The sequence below is a fragment of the Urocitellus parryii genome, chromosome 2 (assembly GCF_045843805.1).
Source record: "Urocitellus parryii isolate mUroPar1 chromosome 2, mUroPar1.hap1, whole genome shotgun sequence".
NCBI lineage: Eukaryota > Metazoa > Chordata > Mammalia > Rodentia > Sciuridae > Urocitellus > Urocitellus parryii.
Genome location: NC_135532.1, coordinates 117,647,645 through 117,671,506, shown reverse-complemented (window position 1 = coordinate 117,671,506; position 23,862 = coordinate 117,647,645). Strand labels below are relative to the sequence as shown.

General features: G+C 43.6%; 1 protein-coding gene across 17 annotated transcripts in view; it reads left to right on the top strand.

Moving 5' to 3' along the window:
• Mbnl1 (muscleblind like splicing regulator 1) overlaps positions 1-23,862 on the top strand; it is a 161,413-nt gene that overhangs the window by 103,068 nt on the left and 34,483 nt on the right. For all 17 annotated transcript variants that reach the window (XM_026408165.2, XM_026408174.2, XM_077795304.1 and 14 more), the window contains one exon: positions 20,540-20,710. In XM_026408165.2, the coding sequence (XP_026263950.1) occupies positions 20,540-20,710 (171 nt within the window). The remainder of the gene's footprint in view (positions 1-20,539; positions 20,711-23,862) is intronic.

The following is a 23,862-nucleotide window of genomic DNA, read 5'->3' as shown; positions in this document are numbered from 1 at the left end:
CATTCCAATGCTGTTTTGGTGGGAAAGGCTGAGTTTGCAGGGAATTGGTAATAAAGTATTAGCACTCTTTGCTTCTGTTATCTCAATGAATTGCAAACCTGGAGTCAAAAAAAGTTTCTTTTACTGAGCCTGGATAACAAATAGAAGGAGAATCATTAAGTCCTGTAGTTTTGTGTTAAAAAAAATACACTTGCATTATAGAGAGGCTGTTTAGGTTTATAAATAGAAAGTGGTGGTGAAAGGCTTCTTTTCTCTTCACATAGTGCAGTGTAAACAGAAATCTTTCCAGAGGTGGCTGAAGATGAGCCTGATTGTTTTTTTGAAAGTACAGCCCTCGCTAAGGCAATATTGTATCTACATTGATATGGATTCCACTTTCTGCTGCTGTGTACTGCTTTTGTTAAAGACTTCAGAGTCTCTGAGATGAAACTTGAGAAAACCTGCATAAGTTATGGGAATGGTGTTAATGGAGGACTGAGTTCAACAGATTGAGCCTTTTGTACATATTTACATTTCATGTGCTGTTTCAAAACTAAAAAAATGAATGGAATGCTTTTGAAAATCAGCCTGCTTCTCCTACTTATGCCTCTTTGAATAAACAACTACTCCAGAATCTCTGCCTTTGTTAAGTGACAGCAAGAAGGACAAAGTGTTCAAAGTGCTAACCATTAGTTTTTGAATAATAAATGTCTGCGTTAACATCTCTTCTCAGCCCCTTTCTATTTTTGTCCTCCTTGGCAATGTTGTGCAGTAGCCTAAATGAGGTGATCCATGATCTCAGGCGGGAGAGAGACGCACAGAGGGGACAGGCATTGCCACAGCAGCTTGCAGGGTGTCCTGCTCGTGCCATCCTGTTCTTCTGAGAGGCAGCCACTCTGGCGTTTTTGCAGTCATTTCACAAAAATTTCCTACAAGATGCAAACATATGCCTGAGAATTCATCCGAGTGGAAAATCCCAGAGGCCTCTTTTTGTTTTCGAGCGGAAGCATGCCTGTGCAGGCAGCCTGTTGAACTCTTCCAGTGTGCTGTGCAGTGTGCGGTTTGCGGCTCTGATCCTCAGTTTCTGGAGTGGCGCTATCCTACTGCTTCAGGGTGCCCCCTGAGAACACCGTCATCTCTGGCCTAGATGCCACGGCAGGGCGACACAAGGCTGTCTGTGTCCTGCCTTCTGTCAGTCCTCCTTCATACCCCGCTCTGAGCTCAGGAACACAGACGCTGTGCTCCCGGTAGAGAGCAGTGAAGGGGCCGGCAGCCGTTGTGTGGCTGCAGATCTGTGGTGCAGGTTAGGATTACAAATTCCCTTGCAGCTAGAATCTCTTACAGAAAATTTTTGACATCCAGGACTGATCCTAAGCTTCAGAATACTTCTAACAGACATGGAAATTGTAGGCCTTTCATTTTTGAGATTTGAGCCTATCATAATTTGGCAGCAGTGAGCTAGAAGTCTTGAGCCAGACTGAGTCACTAGGCAAGGAGGCCACTCGCTTGCCTTCTTCAGAGAATGAGCAGCAGGGCAAAGTCGGCCTGCTCTGGGCCCGGCTGACTATCCTTTGGCCATTTTCCTTTCCATTCCATACCTTTCCATTCCATTCTGTCTTTGGTACCCAGGGTATCACTGGGGTATATCTCCCGCCTAGCCCATTTATTTCACTTATTTATTTTTGTTTTTTTTTGAGACAGGGTCTTGTCAAATTGCTTGAATTTATAATCCTTCTGCCTCAGCCTCCTGAGAGGCTGGGATTACAGGTGTGTGCCACCATTCCTGGCCCCTTTGGCCATTTTTAGCCCATCTTATTCCTTCTTCTTGAGTGTTTCTCAGGAGGTCAGACTCCATGGACGTCTTCTGCATCTAATTCCCTTTACCAGGTGGAATTGCATTCCACATTTCTTTTTCCACCCAGCACGATGATAAATTGTCACGTACTGTACCACCCATTATCCCTCATAACGATAAGCTAACAGATTATGAACACACACACACGCACACACATACACACACTAATTGATTAATTAATGGGTCGATGTAAATCGAGAGTACTGGTAAACTTGTGGTATACATGTTCCCCTTACCTACGAACGAGAAGTGGTTGGCACAGTTTATTTAAATATGACATAGTTCACTGGTTCTTTATAGAAATTGCTTTCTCAAAAGAATCGTTAGTCTCTTCGAGTCCTTATGTAGGTATTATCACTATTATATGTGGTATGTGATTATTTTAAACAATTTGAGAAAATAGTGTCTAACTGAAAGAACTTTCCTAGTAGTCGTTAAAAGTAAACAATTCAAAATTTGTTTTTAATGGCTGGCATTCAGATCATCCTACATGATCTTCCAAGGTGAACCTACCATTTTTAAAACTGTCAGATAAATTGTCTTCCTGATTTCATCTAAAACGACAACTACTGAGACTAATTACCATCTTTGTAATGGCTGCACTCATTCTTTGGGGCAAAACCGAGTGTTATGAAAAGGTGAGACAGACAACCCTACAGTTTGCAAAACTGTCACAGCCACAGTGGAGGTCCATAGTTCAGTGTGTTTGTTGGGTCAGGCTGAGGCGTCCTCCGGCAGTGAAGAGCCTTCTGCAGATTGCTGGCTTAATTGCCGCCTTTTAAACTGCGCTAGCTGCTTGAGTTTCCGTGTGGTATTATTGTTTGGGTTCTGAGCTCCGCCTGCGAAGCGGGATCACACAATACATGGGAAGTTGGCAGATGTCTCTGTCACTTTAATTGTTCTGTGACCTTGTAGGAACTATTTAATTTCTCAGGATCTCTGCATGCTCATGGAGGGCAGGGGTACCCAGGCCACAGAATAATCGGAAGCCCACGTGAGGGTCATTGTTCCCTCTGGTCAGCTCTGGGCATGCTGCGAGTGGGGCAAAGCAGGGGTCTTCCTTCCATGGCTAGTCAGGGGTAAGCACAGAAGTGACATCCGAATCAAGGAAGGGGGGATGGCAGAGGCGTGGAAGAGCAGGGACGGCCGGGGCGGTGTCTTCTTCCTGTCATCTCAGTGTTCTTACCTTGTATTTAAATGTGTTTCATGGTTTATAAAACATGCATGAGTGGTTTTTATTGGTGAGAAATATTTTTTATCGAGTCTGTGGTTTCGTAGCAGGGTATTCCTGTGTCCAAGTTCCTGGAACCCCAGGTGCGGGTCACCTCTTCCTAGGGCAGGACCAGCTGTCTGAACTTGTTGTTTTGGTAAGGTAGAAAGGCTCTTGTGCCCAGGACAGTTGACACAATACAACCAGACACTATCCTCACTCTGGAATTTACTTAATGGGCACAGGCTTTCTGTATCCTTAGGCCATTTCCCCTGGCTTATCTTCCTGAAATTCACGGTCTCAGGATGGCAGTGGGCCTTCCTCCTTGGTGACCCATCCTAGTTTCCTTGACCTGGCCTTGGAGTTTCTTCTGCTCACAGCTCACCTTAGCTCTTCTGAGCAGCTCCCTCCCCAGCAGCCGGAACATTCTGCCTGTGTTGGGATTTTACCTTGGCCCTTTTGCTCCTGGGGACGTCCTGGCTCTTTGGATTCTGGGGGCCAGTCACGTTATGAGGAGACCAGTGATTTAGAGCTGAGCTCTTTGCTGCTCCTGAATCTTGGGTTGGGATTCTTTGACCTTGGTTGAGTCATTTAGCCACTCTGAGCCTTAACATCCTCAGGGCATAAAGGGGCGAGGAGCAGTTGGGTCTCAGGTGGGCCTGGTGAGCTTACCTGGAAATGCCTGCCAGAGCACCAAGCGTGCCTTGCCCCGCTGCCTCTGCCTGCCTCTTCCCACCAAGGTGCAGGGCTCATCTCCTTCCATGGAGTATCTGTCTTCTTAAATAGCTGTGCAGGGCTCTGTGATCGTCCTCACCAGGACTCCATGTCACCTTCTCATCTGATTTTTTTTTTTTTTGCATGTTTGTTTGGATTTTTTGAGGGGAGTGGGTAGGTTGTGATATAAGAGAGATTGAAATTCTCAACAACAACAAAAAAGTTTGGGAACTGTGTTTGTTGATGAGCTGTCTGCCCATTTGGGTGAGTGAAATGTTTAATTTTGTGAAAACTGGCATATAAGAGATGGCCTTTGTGAACTAACAGATGATTTTTAATAAAGGACTGACTTAGATATATTAGAGGAAAGCACTTTGGGGTGCAGCATGGTTGTAAGCATGCCCCAGGAAGACAGCAACAGAGCCTGAGAGCTGTACACCCACAGCAGGAAGCAGGCTGGCCAGCAAGTCAGGACCCTGGGGCAGCAGTACCTTAAACCCATGGCATAGGACGTGCGAGGACCAGGTGAGCTGACGGCCTCCACTGCAGGTCCATTCCGAGACCAGTGCTGTCTGCGGTGACTGACACGGTGATAAAGCAATTGATGATTTGTAAAGCTGGCTCCACTATTGAAAGTATTCTTGGTACTTTCATGGTAATCTTGTTTGATCTTTCTCTAAAATAATTCTATTCAATTATACATCATAAACCTTTTCTGGCCCTGTGACGTGAGCTCCAGCACTTGCCCCGATTCACAAGTGTGGAAAGGAACCCACCCCCCCCTCTTTCTGCACCTTCCCCACTTGCAGCTTATTTCAGCAGATCCCTGGCAGCTCATGACGCCCAGTGCAGGTAGAGAAGAAGTTATTCTTTGTTTGCACAGTAGTCCATTTGATTATTGGCTAATTTTCTACATTTTATGACATTAATGTTTAAACAAATTCTCTTATGAAATGGTTTATTAAGACCACAATTTATTTATTTGTTTGTTTCTTTGTTTTAGTACTGGGATTGAAACCATAGATGCTTTACCACTGAGCCATATCCCCAGTTTTATTTTGAGACGGAGGGCACTAAGTTCCTTAGGGCCACACTAATTTGCTGAGGCTGCCTTGCAAGTTGGAATCCTCTTCCCTCAGCCTTCTGAGTCTCTGGGTTTATAGGCAGGAGCCAGGGCACCCAGCCCACAATATATTAAAAAAAATTTACAAAAAAATGTAAATTAGGAACCACGACTTTTTAAAATAACAGATGAATTTGTTGGTGTGCAGATGTGTAAATGCTAATTACAAAAATGACATAGTTTCTGAAAGACCGAAAGATAGTGTTCTGTTTTAGTAATTTGGAACTCGAATGTCACGATTATGATTCTTTGAAACCATTTTAGAAAACATGGTTTAAAAGATGGACATATCTACTATAATTTTTTTAATGTTAATGTATTTAATATACCATTTAATAATGTTAGTATATTTAAAATACCTTTTAATGTGGAAAAGGGGCCTTTCATGTTTGAGTTCATGAAATGGTAGATTCACTTAGGCTGAGTAATCAATTATTGTTTATAAATATAGCTTAATGTGTCAATCTAGAAAATATACATTAAAATTGCCTTTATCAGCTAAAAGAATTTAATTCTATGATACTAAAATGAGGCAAAATAAATTTTTTTTTATTGCTTTTGGTTTTTGTGGAATCAAGAAATATGTAAACCAAGTGTTCTAACAAGAAATATTACAACAGAAAAGAAGAAGCGACTTTACCTCTGTTTTGTTGGTGCATTCCTTGGGGATTTTGCCTAACTACCCACCCTCTTGACACCTCTAAGTACTTGGGGTTTGAATAATCCAGAGTGCAGTGACAAAGTATTCTTTTCTGAGTGTTTGTAGTATGTGGTCTTGCTGTAAAGGAAACAATAAAGTATAGAATAAAATTGGAAGTTGCATGAAGTTAGAATATAATAGAGCTTAATTCAGTGGCTGATTAGCAAGCAAGCGCATTTTGAAAGCATCACTGGCCTTTGAAAAATTGCAGCTCTGTTTGTGTTCGGGTGACGTGTATGTTATGTGTCTGGTGTATGATGTGCTTTGTCAGCTTCCATTATTCACCCTGTAGATGAATGACACCTGCTGTGTACCTGGCACTATTCTAGAGCTTCTTGGTTTGGGGGACACAGCTGAAGAACTGGCAGTCATGCCTCTTGCCCTCATCGAGTCTGACCTGTGTAGGGACAGGAGCTGCTGAGCAGGTAACTGCTGAAGGGGACGGGATGCCCCAGAGCCCGCTGGAGCAGCCGCTTCTGACTGGAAGGCGTAAAGTAAGCCTCCGGGAAGAGGTGACCTGACTCAAGACCCCAAGTCTAACCAGAAGTTAGAAGGAGAGAGAGGAGCCAGAGGCAAGAGAGGGAGGCTGCTGAGAATTGTAACAGCTGAATCTTCGTGGCCAAAGACATGTCTTGTGCAAGGGATTGGGCGCAGTTCCGTTTTGTGTGGTAGCAAAGAATGTGTGTGTGCGTGCACTGGTGTGCGTAGACTGTGCTCTGTGATAGCAATCATGTGGGACAGTGTGACCAGGTACACCTGGAATTGCAGCCTGGGGAAATCCATGAAGCAATGGTGGCCCTCACCACCCCCCCCCCCATTCTGTGGTTCTCCCTGGCTGCAGATGGATGTGGATAGTTGTTCACATAGAAGCCTCCCCAAAGCTACACTCAGCTGCTTTGCAAATTGATTTCTCAATGCTTTTGTTACAAACTTATTGCTTATCATTTTTGCCTCAATTTATGGTAATACTTGTACCTAGATATCTCTTTAACTTCTCCTGTATAAATTTCACTTCTTGAAGCTCTTATCTGATTCTTCTATGTGAAAAATAGCTCCCTTTCCCTGAAAGCGTTAAGCTTCTTTATCTGAAAGTCCCCTAGCAGCTCTTGCCCTCTGACCTTACATCCTCATTATCTGTGTGCACCTTTAGCTTCCCACCCCAGGAGCTGTCTTTCCTCCCTCCTGCCTCCTCTCCTCCACAACCCTGAGCATATGACAGGCTTGCCAAGGAGTACTTGAATAAAGGTAGGAATGAGTTCTAGACAGTATCAAGATTTGGTGTAAAATACATTCAAAGCAAGACCCCTTCCTCCCTCCTTCTATCCTTCCCTCCCTCTTCTCATCCTTTATTTCCATTTTTCCAGCCTGCTCTGTCAGATTAGATCAAGAAGCAATGAATTAATTGTTCTGCTCTGCATTCTCTTGCATGTATTTACACACACACTATATTTCTAACCTGGATAGAAATGTAATTCTTCTAGAATAATTTTGTAGAGTCAATATGCGTGGATATTATTCCAAGAAAAAACAAAAGACTAATCCTGTTCAATTTTTAACTGCTTAAGAGGGAAACACACATTTTCTATCTCAGTATAGCAGTGAAATAATTTGTTTCATCTGAAGAACAAGCAGAAATAACAAATTAAACTTGCCCTCTAGCCTCAGATGACCCCCGGTGGGCTGCATACTCACATTGATGGGCGGATTCTCCTGACTGCACACCTTCACATTGGCTTGGTCCTGGCTGAAGGGTTTAATGTCTGAAAACTTCAGGTGTGATGTGAGGCTGATAAGAGCCTTCTCATGGGATTGCCGGAGGCAAATAGCAGAGTGTGGAGTGATCATGGTAGGGCGCTGTAATTACCTTTGAATTCTACCCATTTAAATTGTTTTCCAAAGAAAACAGCAATTTTCCTGTTGAGACTTATCTTCTTAACTGGAAAATTATAATATACCAGTTTACTTTTATAAACATGAAAATTTTTAACTTAAGTTTAATCAGTTCAAGATTGGATTGTAAAAACAGTGTTATCTGGTTAACCTAGGAACTCCTGAAGACCTGTTGCAGTTAAGGTGATACAGAAACTAAATTTGTAAAGGAGTACCATCTAATATTTTGCATTCCTAAAGAATACTGAAGGGCTTTCTCCAGTACCTTGTTGATACACCTGTCCTCTTTATAATTTTTTTTTTTTTTTGCTTCCTGTTCAGAAGGTGTTTAGACGTGATCCTCTGGTCACAGAGGTATTGTTGGTCCTGAGACCTCATCCAGGATGGCATGTCCAAGGGAACCAAGGAGAACTGCTCTCCTGTGCAGTCCCTTGTCTCTGAATGCTCTTTATCCCACTCACTCACTTTGAACAAAGCTGTTTTAGGAGATGGACAATCTAGGAACCCGCTTGTTAGTTACCTCACAGAAAACATTAGCAATTATTTTGAAGCCATTGTTAAAAGCTGGCTTCAAAAGAACTCTGGAAAGTGTTTTGGATGTATAAGCGAGAACATGTGTTAGTGGAAACTGACCCTTGGTCTTCAGATGCAGGTGTCAGACTCATCCAGTGTGTGCCGGGGGACACTTGAAACACATCCATCCTGGGGCCTTGCCAAGGCAACTAAGTCACAATTTCTGGAGGGTGGAAGCTGGGTATGGGAGCTAGTTATTCATTTGTAATTTTCACTTGCAGTCATGGTGGGAGTCCAACAACAGGCCTCACAGAGGGTTTAGGAAACACTATCGCTGGGAAGCCCAGGCCTGCCCTCCTGTCTCCTGACATCTCTAGTTCATTCTGCACACATTCACAAAAAGTTCTCAGCTTGCTAAGATAGGGTGAGTCCTGCCCTTAAGGCTGCATGCAGACTTGGGGAAGACATCTGTCTACAGTTTGACAGTGCTGAAGTCACTCCTGGGGTGCCTGCCACCTGTCGAGAAGAGGAAAAAGAGAGGGAAACTTTGCATTGAAAGTGACCATTGAGCCCCATCTCATAGTCAAATGTAGCCTGAGGGTGGTTCTTTATGACTGTAAGCTCCTTGTAAGTTACATGTGCAGTGTCTCACTGTGAGAGATGCGGACTTGACTTGATTTTTCCTTTGGGCACTGGACAGGCTCTGGCCCAGCCTCCCAGGCATGGCTGCTGTTTAGCAGATTCCTAGGCGGGGTGGGAGGCTGGGGAGTTGCTTCTGTGCAGTCACCTACCTGGTGGGTGAAGGGCTGCAGGACTCCAGGTTTCCCTGGCCCCTAGAAATGTGTTCTTCCCACTGGGCTGGATTGGCCATCTGTAGCCACTCGGGACATCAAGTGAGCTAGTTCATCCAAGGAGACTCAGACTTGGGAGGACTCTGACAGAAGGTTCCAGGATGGGGAGAATGTGCTTGAGAGTGACAGAGGCTCACTCCCAACCACCACGATGGCAGCTTCTGCCTACGTGCCCCCGTTTGAGTCCCACTCCATCCCTGGGGTGGTGCACTGATCTTCATTTTTATGGTGGAGGAAGTTGCAGTCCAGTGAGGTTGAGTCATGACCCTGAAGTCTCCCTGCTGATAAACAGCCAAGTTGAGATTTGAATAAGTAGTCTCTGATTCCAGTTCATGTGATGTGAGCCACTGACCTGGGGCTCAGTGGGTTTTTTCATGGCACTGTTTTTTCATGGCACCTCTCAGGCTTGTGTTCTAGGACAGACTTGTGAACTGAGGATGCAGATACAGCCAGTGAGTGACTGTTTCCTCGTTAGGTGGGAGCAGAGATGCAAAATCGTGCTTAGAAAACAGTAACCAGAAAGCTGAGGACAGGAGCAGATGGGAGGAGACAGCAGAGAAGGAGCCTGTGAATGAAGGAACCGAACCAGGCTCAGGCCTGCGGGTGTCAGGGATCCTGGAGGGGTACGTGAGGAGCGTTCAGGAGCTTTACTCCACAGAATGTCTGCCTGAAACAGGACTTGGCAGAGGCTGGGGCTCACTTCTTTAGCCAGAGTGTGTAAAAATCGCAGATATGTGCTCAGTGGATGCACCCCAGCCGGACAGGGAGCAGATCTGGGCTTGCAGCCTGACTGTGGTTGATACGATAGCAAGAGAAAAACATCATGTGACCGCGGCGGCCTCTCCTCCATGCTCACATCTAGCTGTCTGCAAAACAAGGTTGATGGAGCTGCGCTGCTGCCTGGCCCAGCATCTCTACCTTCTCTTCTCGACTGTGGCTGGGCAGCAGCTCTGCTTGCTGTCCAGAACCCACCAGCTCCCAGCAGCAGAGCTTCCCAAGAGCCTCCATGACAATTTCAGCATCCTGTGCCTTAGAGCCTGGCCTACAGATGGGTTAGGAAAGTTCTGTCATTCATAGTTACTTGTTTTTATTTATTTGTGAATATGAATCCTCCCCCAGAAAAATCTATACAAGAATACTAGACACATCTATGAAACATTTCTCAAAATGCTGTTTTATTCCCAGCAATCATTCCCAGGTAGGGGTTTCATTGGGTATTTGGGGACCTATTCAGGAAAGCCAGCAGGGGCCTCTAGGGTGAGGGTGGCAGGCTCAGAGGGCTTGCCTGAGGAGATGGCCTTCACCCTTCCTGCTGGGCTGCTGCCGGCAGTGCCTTGTAGCAGTGTGTTCTGGGCACAGGAGCCAGTTGTCCCTGTCCTCGCCGCAGCCTCAGGTCTGGGAGGGCTATGGCTGGGTGCAGCTTTAGCACCTTGCTGTGGACCAGGGAGGGGCTGTTTCCCCTGTGGGGACAGTCCGTGTCCTGGCGCACATCCTATTCAGGGGCAGAGTGGATCTGTCTTCAGGAGACCAGGGCCGGTGATGATGAGCCTTTGATACCTCACCTTCTTTTCCTGCTCTGTCATTGTCATTTAGGTGGAGCAGTCGCCTCAAATGGAGGGACTGGAGGCAGGATTTGTAAGGACAGAAAGTCACAGCATGTTTTCAGTTAGAGAATCCTACAGGCTGCCAAAGGGAGTACTGACAGGAAAATATCAGGGCAAAGCAAGGGTCTTTGATACTTGGCAAGGACAAAAGTGTTTCTGAAGATCAGAGAGCAGTGTGCTGTGGCGATTTCTCCCCGTCCGCGGAGGCCCAGACTCTGAGCCTGGGTTGTAGCCAGGATGCTGTTTGAAGCACTGATCACACGCATAACATCAGATATGCCATCACATCTAGTAGATGTAGAAGATTTATCATGGAAATATTGACCGAAATTTTTGGACACATTATATGACATTGTACTTTGACATTTATCATAACTTAAACAATAAATGTCACTACATTTGGCATGTGAACACAGGGTTTACTCTTCTATATTTGCAGGCATGTGTGGGATCCAGCTGGTACCAATGCAACCATTTATCCAAACGTTTTACCTCTGGTTGTGTTTAGATTCTTTCACATTCTCAGATGGAGACTTGCCCCTGAAGCCTGCCATCCAATGTCACATCTGACCTGACGTATACATATAGCTGTGCATCACTTTTTCATTACTCCTGACACCTTCAAATCACAGAGGCCCAGTCAGCAGATGCACAAACCACCCAATAACCTCTTGAGTCCCTGTGAAGCCACATTTTAACTCATTGGTGCTCATTTTTTTTTCTCTTTTATTGTTGATCCTGTAATAGAGGTCCCTCTGAGGGGGGAACAAGGCAAGAATGACAGATAAAATGAAATTAAAAGAGCCTCTAATTTTTCCCATTACACTTTGGAAATACCACGTGGGTTCATCTTCTTCAAAACTGGTTCTCTGGCTCCAGGACTTCTATTCCTTTGTAGAACGCAGAGGGGTGGGAGCCTGCATTGCCTTCTGACCCCTGCTTGTTGGTCATTTGTGTTTTAGTGAGCAGTCAGTGGTTCAAGAACCTTTATCCTTAAAGATGAGATGGGTATATGCCTGGTACAAAGAAGGCCCGCCTCAGGCCGTGGTCAGTAGGGCTCTTGGGAGCCAGTTGTGTCCTGGGAAGTTTCTCTGTGAGCATGGTCCTTTAGCAGAAGGTAACAGACTCTAAAGCGACAGTGATGTTGAGAGGAACAAGTGGAGTAGCACCCACAAGATGCTCAGAATAGTGCCTGGGGGGGCATAGGAGCTCCGTGTAAGCTTCACTCTTTCTTTATCACAATAAAATACACCTCTTGGACTGGGCGTGGTGGCACACGCCTGTAATTCCAGTGGCTTGAGAGGCTGAGACAGGAGGATCACAAGTTCCAAGCCAGCCTCAGCAAGTTGAGGTGCTAAGCAATTCAGTGAGACCCTGTCTCTAAATAAAACTCAAAATAGGGCTGGGGATATGGTTCAGTGGTTGAGTGCCCCTGAGTTCAATCCCCAGTACAAAAAACAACAACAACAACAAAAAAAAAAAAAAAAAAAAAAAAAAACCACATACCTTTTGGGTTTTAGTCAATAGAATATAGAGGGGGAGAGATTCAGAGATGGAGAGGTTCTGCTTTAACGATGAACTGGGAACTGACACAGGTCAATAAGGACAGTCTAAACACGTCTTCAAAGACATTGTTTTAAGGGAACATTGTATGCATTTGACTCAAGAAATTCCCTCCTCCTTATCCTCAGGAGAGCCCTGGGAGTATATAGAGAAAGTCAGGCCCTATCCACCTGTGATGGTAAGAGGAACTATTGGGTGCTGTTTCTAAAACATTTTTTTTTAATTTCTCAATTGAAAATCAGACACTAAAATAGACCCTGCAATTTTATCATGTAAATGTTAGAGGTTTTAATTATTAGCCAAGATTGAAGAGTGTCTGATTTGGGAGTCCTAAAACTTGAGAAATGTTTGAGCTACAAACAGCTTCTAAGTCTGACAGTTGCTCTATCAAAAACATAAATAACTAATGAAGCAATTGGAAAAAAAAAGAAAGAAACACAGTGATCTGGCATTTCCAATTTTATGATGCTATAAAGCAGCCAACAACTGTTGGACTGCTTAATGATGCTGGCACCTAACAAATGTCACTGGACTTTCACAAGGTCATGAGACTGATTTGGTGCAGGGATGTTGGCCAGATCATCTTCAGGGCCGGAGCCGACTGTGGCATAGGGGCCGACAGTAGGTGCCAGTACTGCCCTTCATAGCATTAGCCTTGGTGACATCTGCATGCTCATTTTTAGGGCCCTCTGGAGAGAGACCATGGGCATAAGAAAAACACCAGGTTGCTTTTTCTGACAGTGTCCCTTTTCAGCAGCTCCAAGCCATTCTCCCAGGTCCTGTCCCCACAGCACCCTTCTGCCTGAGTGCTGTGAGTGTGGCCTCCCGGGAGGGCTGCTGGTCACGCATGAACGGAGGGCTGCGTGTCCTCTTCCACGATCTCCCCCTCCTCAGTCTCCCCCTCCTCGGTGGCAGCCAGCCCAGCCCCTGCGTTCCGTGAGGCTTAGGTGGATGTGTGGGTTTCAGCTGCGCCATTTTCAAGATGATTAATGGGAGTTGTGCAATTAAAGCTCCGAAGTTCTCTGGGAAAAAAGTCATAGTATCCCAGCGTTTGAGTTAGATTGCCTTGACATTGCGTCAGCAGCGAGGGTATTTTGGGATGTTGTAAATGTCACTATTGGTTTTAATATCCAAGAATCCTCACCATCAATCTTAGGAATGTTCTGTAGAATAGTGCCTAGAACAGCTGAGGCACCCTGGGAAGGGCTCTTTAAATAGCTGGCAAGGTCCACCCCAAACCTCTCCTGTGAGATCAGGTTGGAGGTTGGTGGGGAAAGGTGTACTGGCTGTTAGATGGAGCCAGTTCTCACAGTCTTCCAGGCCCCAGTGACACGTCCAAACCCAATAGGCCATGTAAGCATGTCACCTTTACTGGCCTCAGTAGCACTAAGCCAGTGTGTGCCTGTGGCTCTAGGGATGTGTGTGTATGAAGGGGAACTTACGGGATCAGGAAAGGGAAGGCTCTGAGTTAGCTTTCTGTCCTGCTTTCCTTGAAAGCTCACTCTGTGCCCTCAGTGAACTACCTGTGGGAAGCTGCACACCTGCTGGAGTCTCCCCATTCCCGGGGCAGTCGCCAGGTGTGTTACCTTGACTTGGGGAAGAGACTGTCGCTGTATCTGGAAGGCAAAGGTCACAGTGCCGTCTGGGACTGCTGTCTTTCTCAAGCTCCCCGTACAGGACTGGGGATTACCAGCCTGGCAAAAATGGGGAGAACTGACCCTCTGCACCCGCTTGGTCCTGCTGTCCTCTGAAAGATGTGGGGTGCTAAAACAGGACATGCTTGCTGCAGGGGTGGTCTCCTGCTTTTGCAGATGACAGAACTATGAAATAAAGACAAGGAGCTAAGATAGTAAAGATAGGAAATGGTGTAATAGAAAAATCTCACTTACCTGGGCTAAAGCCTCGTGAAGATTTGGGCATACAAAGTGAACATAGCATTGGGGTTAGTATGTGACTGCTTTGTAGGTACTGTCCCATGTACCACCTGTGGTAGACCCAGTGGGCTGTGCTGCAGTCCATGCCTCATACCTGTCTATGCACAGTAGGCACTCTGCAGGGCCACTCGGTGGCATACTGTATTGTTTGTGAAATGAAACAGACAATGATATAAAAACAGTGAAATCCACAGAGGCTTTCTAAAAGAAAAAAAATGTGTCTCTGTTTTGACTGCTTTCGAATTTTCCTCCAGATGATAGTTTGGCATCCCTTTAGGTTTTATTCTAGAGCATTCTAAAGTTTGTGAGTATTTTTTCAAGTAAAACACAAAGTGCAGATTTTAAGACATGTATCCTAGGTTTCTTGAGTTTGGAGCATAAGCACTGTGTGTGTAATATGTGTCCTGCTCTTAGAAATGGGTGCACTGTTGGGATGGCTACACAGGCATGTGTATATGCACAAACATGGCCACGATATCCACTTCCATGCAACCTAACAGCAACAACTTTATGCAGTGCATGTACTAGAATTCTAGTTAGTGGTCAGAAACCTTTTATTTTCTGACTTCTGAGTCCATTTGATTAATCTTTTTTTCTTGTAGCCTCTTACACATATTTTAGTTTTATTTATCCTGGAAAGACTTTCTGTAGAGAAGTGCAAGCCAAAATCTGTCATTTTCCCTTAAAAAAGCCAGGGGTGGGGGGTCGGGGGGGATCAATCAGCACCTCTAGTGTTCCAGTTAACAAATGGAAACAGAGACATGAATAGGATTTTAAAATTCAACTATTTACTCTTTGATATACTACAATCTTTGTCTTCCTTATAAATGCAAGAAAAATACACATGGACACTCACATACTCAGACCTTGAGAGCCTTACAAGTGGCATCTGTGATTTGACAAAATTGGAAAGACCAATTGGCCAACCACAGGCTCCTTTTCATTCAGACTTTCGAGGACAGATGTGTTCTCTCATGTTTGAGGAAGTCTCCAGAATAAAAGACCCTACCATTTAAGTGTGAACATATTTAAATCTATATACAGTAACTGTTCATCAGCTGCTTTTCATCCTTGTTGTAAATTGAATGTTTGTGACCCTGTAAAATTAACATGTTGGAGACCTAAGTCCACGTGTGTATTTAGAGATGGGGCCCCTAAGGAAATAGCTAAGACTGAAGGAAGCAATGGGGTGACTCCCCTGATAGGAGTCGTGTCCTTCCAAGGAACACCAGAGCTTGGGGCTCACTTGCCTGCTCTGTCTCATCTCATGCATGCTGAAGAAAGGCCATGTAGGGACACCCTATGAAAGTGACCCTGGAGAGAGCACTAATAGAAACTGAATTGAGTAGATCTCCATCTTGGACTTGTAGCTCAAAATCATGAGAAATAATTTCCATGACTGAAGTCACCCGGTCTGTGGTATGTTTTCATGTGGCCCTCGCCCAAACTGGGCATGGGGGCACTAAGGGCATCTAGTGGCGGAGGCCTGGGGTGATGCTGGGCATCAGCAGTGCATAGGACAGCTCCTGTGACAAAAATGACACAAAAGTGATTCCCCCCCCAAAAAAAAAAATCTGGCCCCAGATGTCAGTAATGCTGATGAGCCTGAGGAAACAAACACTTTTCAGGATGCGTGATCTTGTAGCTGATACAAGTTCATCATGGAAGTAAGTGAGTTGTAAGGAAATAAGCAGTTAAGAGTGCAGTGTATTCTGAGTTATTCAGTAATTTATTTTTATTTTTTATACTTGCAAAAGCCAATAGATTGTGGTTCCTAGAGGTCATTAAAACTCATATCCACCTAAGTGAGAACAAAATAAGTCTTTTATTTATGTTTGTTTGAATGTTTTGGGGTATATAAAGTACAATTTTTTTTCTTAAAGTAAATCACCTTATAGACTTCTATGAATTTCCTATCACTAGATAGATACAGTGATTTAAAAATAATCATGGTATGTTAATATCACATGATAATATATACATATACCTAATATAATAGCATTAGAATAAAAAACTTAAACAGTATTGTAAGCCATAAGAAAGCATCTTAGCTGGGAAAAAAAAAATGGTGAGAATTTTCAATAGACAGTTACCAAATTTCCTAGCTAATTCCTGACTGAGATCTGAGCAGTGACTGTCTCCAGAAAGTGCTTCAAAAACATTTGCATACCTCAGCTGTCCCAAAGGAAATATTGGCTTTAACAAGTGACAGGAATGGTTCTAGTTTGAAGAGCCTCACGAGGAACCAGTGTTGCCAGGAAAGCTGTAAAAGACTTCTAAATTGGTGCCCCCCACATTCCTTGCCCCTTGATTTCCAGAGTGTGCTCAGATGCCCTGGTGATCTGAATCCTCCTGGCAGCCCCAGCCGGGTTGTAGGCCTCTGTAGACCACGACTGCACACATTCCAAGACTCCTTTAGTTTAGGTGGGAGAAGTAAAATTAAAAATGGAAAATCAGAATATTTTTTTTCGCTTTACGAAGTTCATCCAACTGAGTCAGTAGTTACTATTTTAGCTAGGAAATCGTTTTCTCAGTTCTCTAAATTGCCACCTGTAGCTTCATTCACTTTTACTCTTGTTCTGGCTTATTGCACCATATTCTGTAATTTCTCTTTTACTGAATATATCACATACACCCAATTTTATGTAAATTACCATATATACACATATTACAATTTTTCAAAAAATAATGCTTTATTAATTCATTTTGAGGATTGATTAATCTAAACATATATCTTCCCTTATTTATGATCACTTCATAGTTGAACAATATTTAATGTCAGAAATCAAGGGCTTGATCTTTCAAATCACTATTATTAGTCTCATGCAGACTTTATGACTACAGCGGGAAATCTTACCTTTTTGGACAGGTTAATTTTACTTTAAAGATGTAGAAAAATATTAGAAAAAGTAGACTCTGTGAGTAGTAGACTCAGTGTGTGGTACAATGCAGCAGTTCAGAATACATAGTATGTGTGCTACAGTTGTGTCTTTGGACTCTCTCGTGGTCCTCCTCTAAACAGGTCCCTGAGTGCTGCCTAAGGAACCGTGGGCATGGGCATTCCAGAGGGCCTGCTGGGCAGTTGTACAGCTCTCTGAAAATAAGACCGCAATGCAGTCAACACAACCAAAGCACAGAAATACAACACTCTGAGAAATGTACTAGAATGACATTTTCCTCCGTGGATGTGTCAAATACAGAATGATGATTAAGGACCAACTTTGTATTACATTATTGATGATTGACATGCATTGTTACTGGATGTCACTACCTGTGTTATTTTTAGTGCCTTTAACAGAAATGGTGCTAAGCTGAGCAACTGCTGCTTGTTCTTAACTTGTGCATGTAAGGAAAGAGGAAAATAACGAGCAGTTATTGACTGTTATGCCTGTGCCCCTTGCCCTTGCTCAAACTCACATGTCACCAGTGCAAAGGATGAAGTCATCACTGTTCTACAGAAAAGGTGTGGCCACACCAAGAACCTCACTCCCCCTACATGGGGTCACACAGAAAGTAGCAAGGTTGCTGTTTGAGCCAGGCTTTATACAGTTATGTAGTGGGTGCCTCTACAGGCACCTCTGAAAAAAGAATGAAAACTTTTTCTATTTTTAACTTAATGCTCCAGCCCAGTTTAATGTATGTGAAGGTGAAATCTCTGGATGGTTTAGTGTAGCAGCTTCTATATGAAAATTTGAATACATGAACTCTAGACAGTTAATTTGTTTTTGACTCTCAGAATCTATTGTCAGTGTATCGATCTTAAGATGCCACATGCACAGCACAGGTGCATGCAGGTCTCCTTCCTCCCGGCTGCACTACAAAACTCCTTCTCTCACCCTTTCTTTCTTTATTGTGGCAAGCTTTATTTTTCATTTAAATGCCTGGTTTCTGAGTAAAGCATCATTAGTCATAATCCAGAACCAAGATTTGATATTAAATTTAGTTTGTGTTCTATTTTAACAAATAGTAGATTGTATGTTAATTATAGAATAATATCTTAACAGAGGTCTCTGTTACAGAGTTAAACAGGATCCATCTTTGAGCATCTAATAAGAAATAGATATGCATCCATTCTGCAGAAGCTTATGGAGACATGGTGCTGGGAACTCAGCAATGTGTGTGGACCCTCCGGGTTCCAAGATGTGCTGGTGGTGGCCAACTCTGGGTTTAAGCAGTCCTCTAACACAAGGATGTTTATTCAAATGCATTCTCAACCTTCCTATTTGTGAAACCAAAATTATTCAGCAGTGCAATAAGCATTAAACCAGTGTTGAAGTTCCTAAGAAGCAGTTTATCCAATATTGCTAACAAATGCTGAGAGCCATAGCCAAGTGGGAATGACGCATGTTACTATGTGACTTTTTTCCATGTTGTCAATAAGTGTGGCGATGCACGGTCCTGTTTTGCAGTGTTTTCCCTGTACCAGAATCACCTGTAACGCTTGCTCAAATGCAGATCCCTGGGCCTGTAGACCTGTGGCCATGGAATTGGGAGAGGTGGAGCAATCTGCACACATTTTTACCAAATTGGCTTTGTTGATTTTTATGACAAGGTTTTTCGAAAGTGAGCCCTAATGTAGTAACATCCACCTGAGCAGCATAAGGAAGAAATGTAGTCAAATGGTACTTTTTCTGCCCTCAGTAGATATAGTAAATACACAGCAAAGCCAGAGATGTGAGCTTCTGTCAGAAGCCCTGAGATGCACTAGTACAAGATACCTGGCAAACACTCCTGATTCCTTTCCATGATTGCCTTTCAGGTGGTGTCCAGGTGGGAGGGGCTGGGTGGTCTGTGTTGAAGAAAGGTGCTGGAATGAAGTGCTTTGGACAGCCACTCTTAGTTCTGGCAAGGCCTGGCTCAAGGCCCAGGGCCGTCGCTTACTATTTATGGAACTCCAGAAACTGACCCAGTGAATTCAGTTTAATCTTTTCAGAGGATATAAGCTTGCTTATCTGCACTCACATAAATCCAGTTCAGTGAGACGTATGATGTGGAGATAGTGTGGACCAGAGTTTGTTCTTTGTGCTGAAATGGCAGGTTTCCCCTGGGAGGCCTTGACCGGGGATCCCTGAAATTGGACCGTGTGTCATTCATGAGCGTGTTTGTTTTGGCCAGCCCTGCCCTGTGGTTTATCTTGTGATTCTAAGTTATTTTGTGGTTGATTTGCACTGAGGTGCTTGTAAGCTTGTAATAATGTGCCTATGAGCTCAACTTATAACAAGCATGGGCATTGTACATGGAAAAAGTCATATTTATGTAAACATTGGTTTATTTGTGATCATATCAGGAGAGGCAATAAATATTACCTTCCTGCCAATGTTTTTTGTTTGTTTGATATGTGGTAAAATTTGCAGCAGGAGTGAGATAGATTCTGCAGCAGCTCCTGGTTACAAAGCCTGGGGTTTAAAGTGGTCAGCTTCTTACACTGTCCGTGCAGCTTCTGGGCAAAAGCTGGACATCTGTCTCAGGTCCTGAGATCCTTGCTCTCCTCCCTGTCCTCTACTACCTCCTGATTTCAAGTATGCCATAAAGCTCGTTAGAACATAGTCTCCCATGACATTAATCCTGCACGGATACTTCTTTTTAAAAAAGCAGCAACAGTATTCATATAGAAGTGTGATGAGTTCGATCTTACACGTGAACATTCGTTTTCTCAATTGCTTTACAATATAATGACAAATTAAGATAAATTGATTTGTTGAAAAATCGAAGAAAGCTCCACAAGTTGGTTAATTGCTTAATATATTTTTTGTGCAGAGTTCTAATTAGATTTATTGGTAAAAGAAGTTGATGAGGTCTGTTATTATCCATATGACTTGACAGTGTCTTGAAAGAAGTCACTGTAACACACTTAATGTTGCATGTTATACAGCTAATATTTTAATGAAAAATATTCTAAAGAAAAAGTCTACTTATATTTCTTATTTTATAGTAAATTATTTCTTTCTTCATTGTCATGATCAGTTATTCAGAGAACACAGATTCTTCTTAGTGCTTTAATAGTTTTTATTGGTGGGGACTAGATTTATCTTTGAAAGGTTAAAAACTACATTTTGTACTAGTGTTTCCCTTCACCTCATTCCCTCTGGGCACTGGGAACACATGGGAATTTTCATCTGTAAACTTCCTTGTGCCTGGCTCAGTAGGACTCAGTGGTGTTGGGGGTAATGGTAAAGGATGAGGATGCAGTCTGCTTAAGCACATTTCTTAAAAATGCAGCATAAGTAAAAGTAGGTAATAAAACTCCAGGTTTGTTCGGATTTATTGAAGTGAACCAAGAAGATATTATGGCAGGAACTAATGTACTTTATTTGACAGTCTGTGTTTTAATATTATTACCTTGGAAGTTTGTTTTTAAACTTGAATCTATAAACTTTTACACTAAAATTATTAAAATAAGGGAAATTTTTTAAGTGTTTGAACTTCTTCAAATGTCTTAACTCTTTTGTTTGGGTGAAGTTGTTATGAACCCTGAAGTTACAGCAAAAGGATGGGACTTGGTGGAGAAAACCTTGGTGGATTCAGGGCTTGATTTACATGGTTATTACTGTTTACAGTTCACTGATTCTTTCTTAAGATGGAATTTTGCTTTTGTCTTTGTAGGGTCGTTGCTCCAGGGAGAACTGCAAGTATCTTCACCCACCCCCACACTTAAAAACACAGTTGGAGATCAATGGGCGCAATAACTTGATTCAGCAGAAGAACATGGCCATGCTGGCCCAGCAGATGCAACTAGCCAACGCCATGATGCCCGGCACCCCGCTGCAGCCCGTGGTAAGCCCTCCAGCCTGCTCTCCAGCTGTAGGCGCAGGCTTAACTTAGGGAGAAGGGGCTGCAGTAGATGGTCTGGACACAGTTTAGTTATCAGCTGCTGGTATTTTCTAGTGAATAAGTATCAGTTATTCCTGGATCCGTTTTCACACTATAAACCCAGGGGCACTTGACCACTGAGCATAGCTCCAGCCCTTTTAACATTTTATTTAGACAGTAAGTTGCTTAGGGCCTCGCTGAATTGCTGAGGCTGACTTTGAACTTGTGATCCTCCTGCCTCAGCCTCCCGAGCTGCTGGGATGACAGGCATGTGCCACCTAGCATTGTAGGTCTCTTTCTTTTAAAACTTAAATTGAAATGATTTCATAGTCACAAATGCTAAGCAGCTTCTGACTAGTGGTGATCATCAGACTTGGAAGCCTCATCAAGGGAGGCAGAAACTCCAAGGGCTGTTAAAAAAGAATGAAATTGATAAACCTTGGGTGTCCCTAGATGTTCAGTGTCTATCAAGCAGTAGATGTGTGCAATTCTGCTTCTGAACACACATATATCTATTAAACCATTTGGATTTTTATGATTATGTGGCTGATAAGTGTCTCTAATAATCTTCTTTACATCATAATTGATATTAGGTTGATAAGCTATTTTATGTTAATTGTGATATAGTAGTTTTACTTTTAAATATATGATGAAATCTATAGCGATTAGTGAAAAAAAAAATATATATATATACTATTGCATCTAAATTATGACCTAAATTATTGCATCTGAATTATTATGGGGTCATAGGAATGTAAAGACCCCCATTTTTCTGGCATCTTTATTGGAAAACTGCTAACTATTTTTTTTTCCAGATGCATTATTATAATACCTGAACTCAGTGTAACTGGTATTCTCTCTTAGAGCTTAAAGCAACAGTTATTCCAAAAAAGAGGAGGTGGTCTATTTGAGGTGGGAGGGACCTCCATATTACATGTTCAGTGATACGGTTGTCAGTACTATACAGTTGAGGTGAGAGAATTATTGTAATTATTTCTGTGTCTGTCTTAATCTGATCTATTTTTTCTCATTATTGGGGACTCAGTTAAAAATGTAGTATCTTTTTTTAATATTTATTTTTTAGTTGTAGTTGGACACAATACCTTTATTTTATTTATTTTTACGTGGTGCTGAGGATCGAACCCAGGGCCCCGCACATGCGAGGTGAGTGCTCTACCACTGAGCCACAACCCCAGCACCAAAAAAATGTAGTATCTTAAGTTTATTTTTTGTGACATCTGCTAATTTTTCATGTCTGAATTGGGATAGCAGGAATATTTCTATTTGGTTAAAAGTTTATCTATCATCATTCTTTCTAACAAAACAATATAGGGCAAAAATCTCTCTTTCCCTTGGCCCTCAGATTCAGTTTCAAAGATCTGGGTGGCTCCTTCCTTAGTTGATATAAGATCTCTCCTTGACGTGAGACACTTGGTTCCGGTTAAACATTTAAAGCATACTTACTGCCAGGTTTGGCCTCTCTCCACCCAGGGAGCCCCTTAGATCAGCAGGCGAGGTTCCCTGATTGAGGAAGACCCGAGAGTCACAGCCTTGAGCTCCTCAGTGTGAAGTTGGGCCCATCTCCTGACCCAGCCCCTGAGTTCTGACTCTCAAGGTCATTCCAGGGGTTATGGCACACACAAGATCCTAGTGCAAATTATAAATGACGTTCTGCTCTTGAAATGCTAGTAACACATGTGTTGTTTATAAAACCGCTCAGTCACAGATTTCAGAAACCATCTGAACACTCGCCCCACTTTTTGCTGCTTTTGTAAGAAAATTCTCTGCTTTGATGATGTCATTGCTGTGTTAGTCTGGAGCACATTCCGGCTCTGTGTTAATTTCCCCTCATGTGACTACTTGAATGTGGAGTTACCCCTCTGCTAAAGGCATCCTGGGATCAGAGCCTTAAAGTATTCGGCATACAGAGTGAGATTTTCATAGTAAGTATAGGAATCATTTTGATTTTTCAATTCTGAAGCATTGGGGGTTTTAGTGGCTTCAGAGAAACCTTCAGTCCAGGAAAGTTTCTCTCAGAACTCCGCCTGAGACTGTCCTTTTGTTTTTGAGGCCAGCCCTGCAATGATGAGGATGATGAGAGGCAGGCTCAGGAATGAAAGGGACGGTTGTGAGCAGCTGCTGGCTGGGACTTAATGTGGCCCAGGAATAGGGACTCCAGCAGAGCCGGGAGCCGCCTGCTGGCCACATGAGAAGGGCTGCTACTCAAGGGAGCGGCCCTGGTCAGGTGGAGTCTTGAAGACGTGGCTGTAACTTGGACCCAACCAGGAGGTGGCCCTGTGAAGAAGATCCACCACATAGGGCACCTGCCAGCAGCGACAGGTTTTTTGACAAGGTTTTTAGACAGGTCATTGGCAGTGCCTTGGCTCTCTATGGCCAGACAGGTTAGCTGGAGGAGCAGGAAGGAGCAGGGCTGGGGTGCATGGTCTAAAGTAAAATTCTCAAGCAGCTGTAATGGTGGCTGGCACCTTGTGGAGTCAGATCAATAATCACTTGACGAACGAAAGGGCAGGTGGAGGAAGGAGTACCACCGACGCCAGAAATCACGGGCAGAGGTTCCTGGCAGTTCTCCTGCCCTGGAGACCAGAGGAGCCTAAGTCACCAGCAGAGCAGCAGCCCCGTCACAGAGGCCCCCACAGACCAGGTGGAGTGGCTGCTCACCCCGTGTGGAAGCCTGAGAGACTGGCGCTGTCCGTTTTCAGAGCCTGGCCTGGACTAATTCAGTTAGACAGGGATCTGTAGGACAGGGTCCTGCCTTCATAGCCTTTATTAGGTTGAAGAAATGCACCACACCGAGAATCAGAGAGAGGACTGGCATTTTTGAGACGATACTTGAGGGGCATTCACTGTACTCAGCACTTTTTGTATATTACCTTCTATCTTCTATCTAATGAAACAGGTCATATTACCTCAGCATAAGAGATACAGAACCAAAAGTTCAGAGAGGTTAAGTAATTTGCTCAGCCTCACAGCTAGTGAGTAGAAAGGTTCAGACTTTAATCCAGCCTGTTTGGGCTCCGGTGTTCGTGTACGGAACCCCGTATTGGGTCAGGTGGCCAAACATCTCTGGGTCCTGGGCAACTCATTTAAGCTCTCTG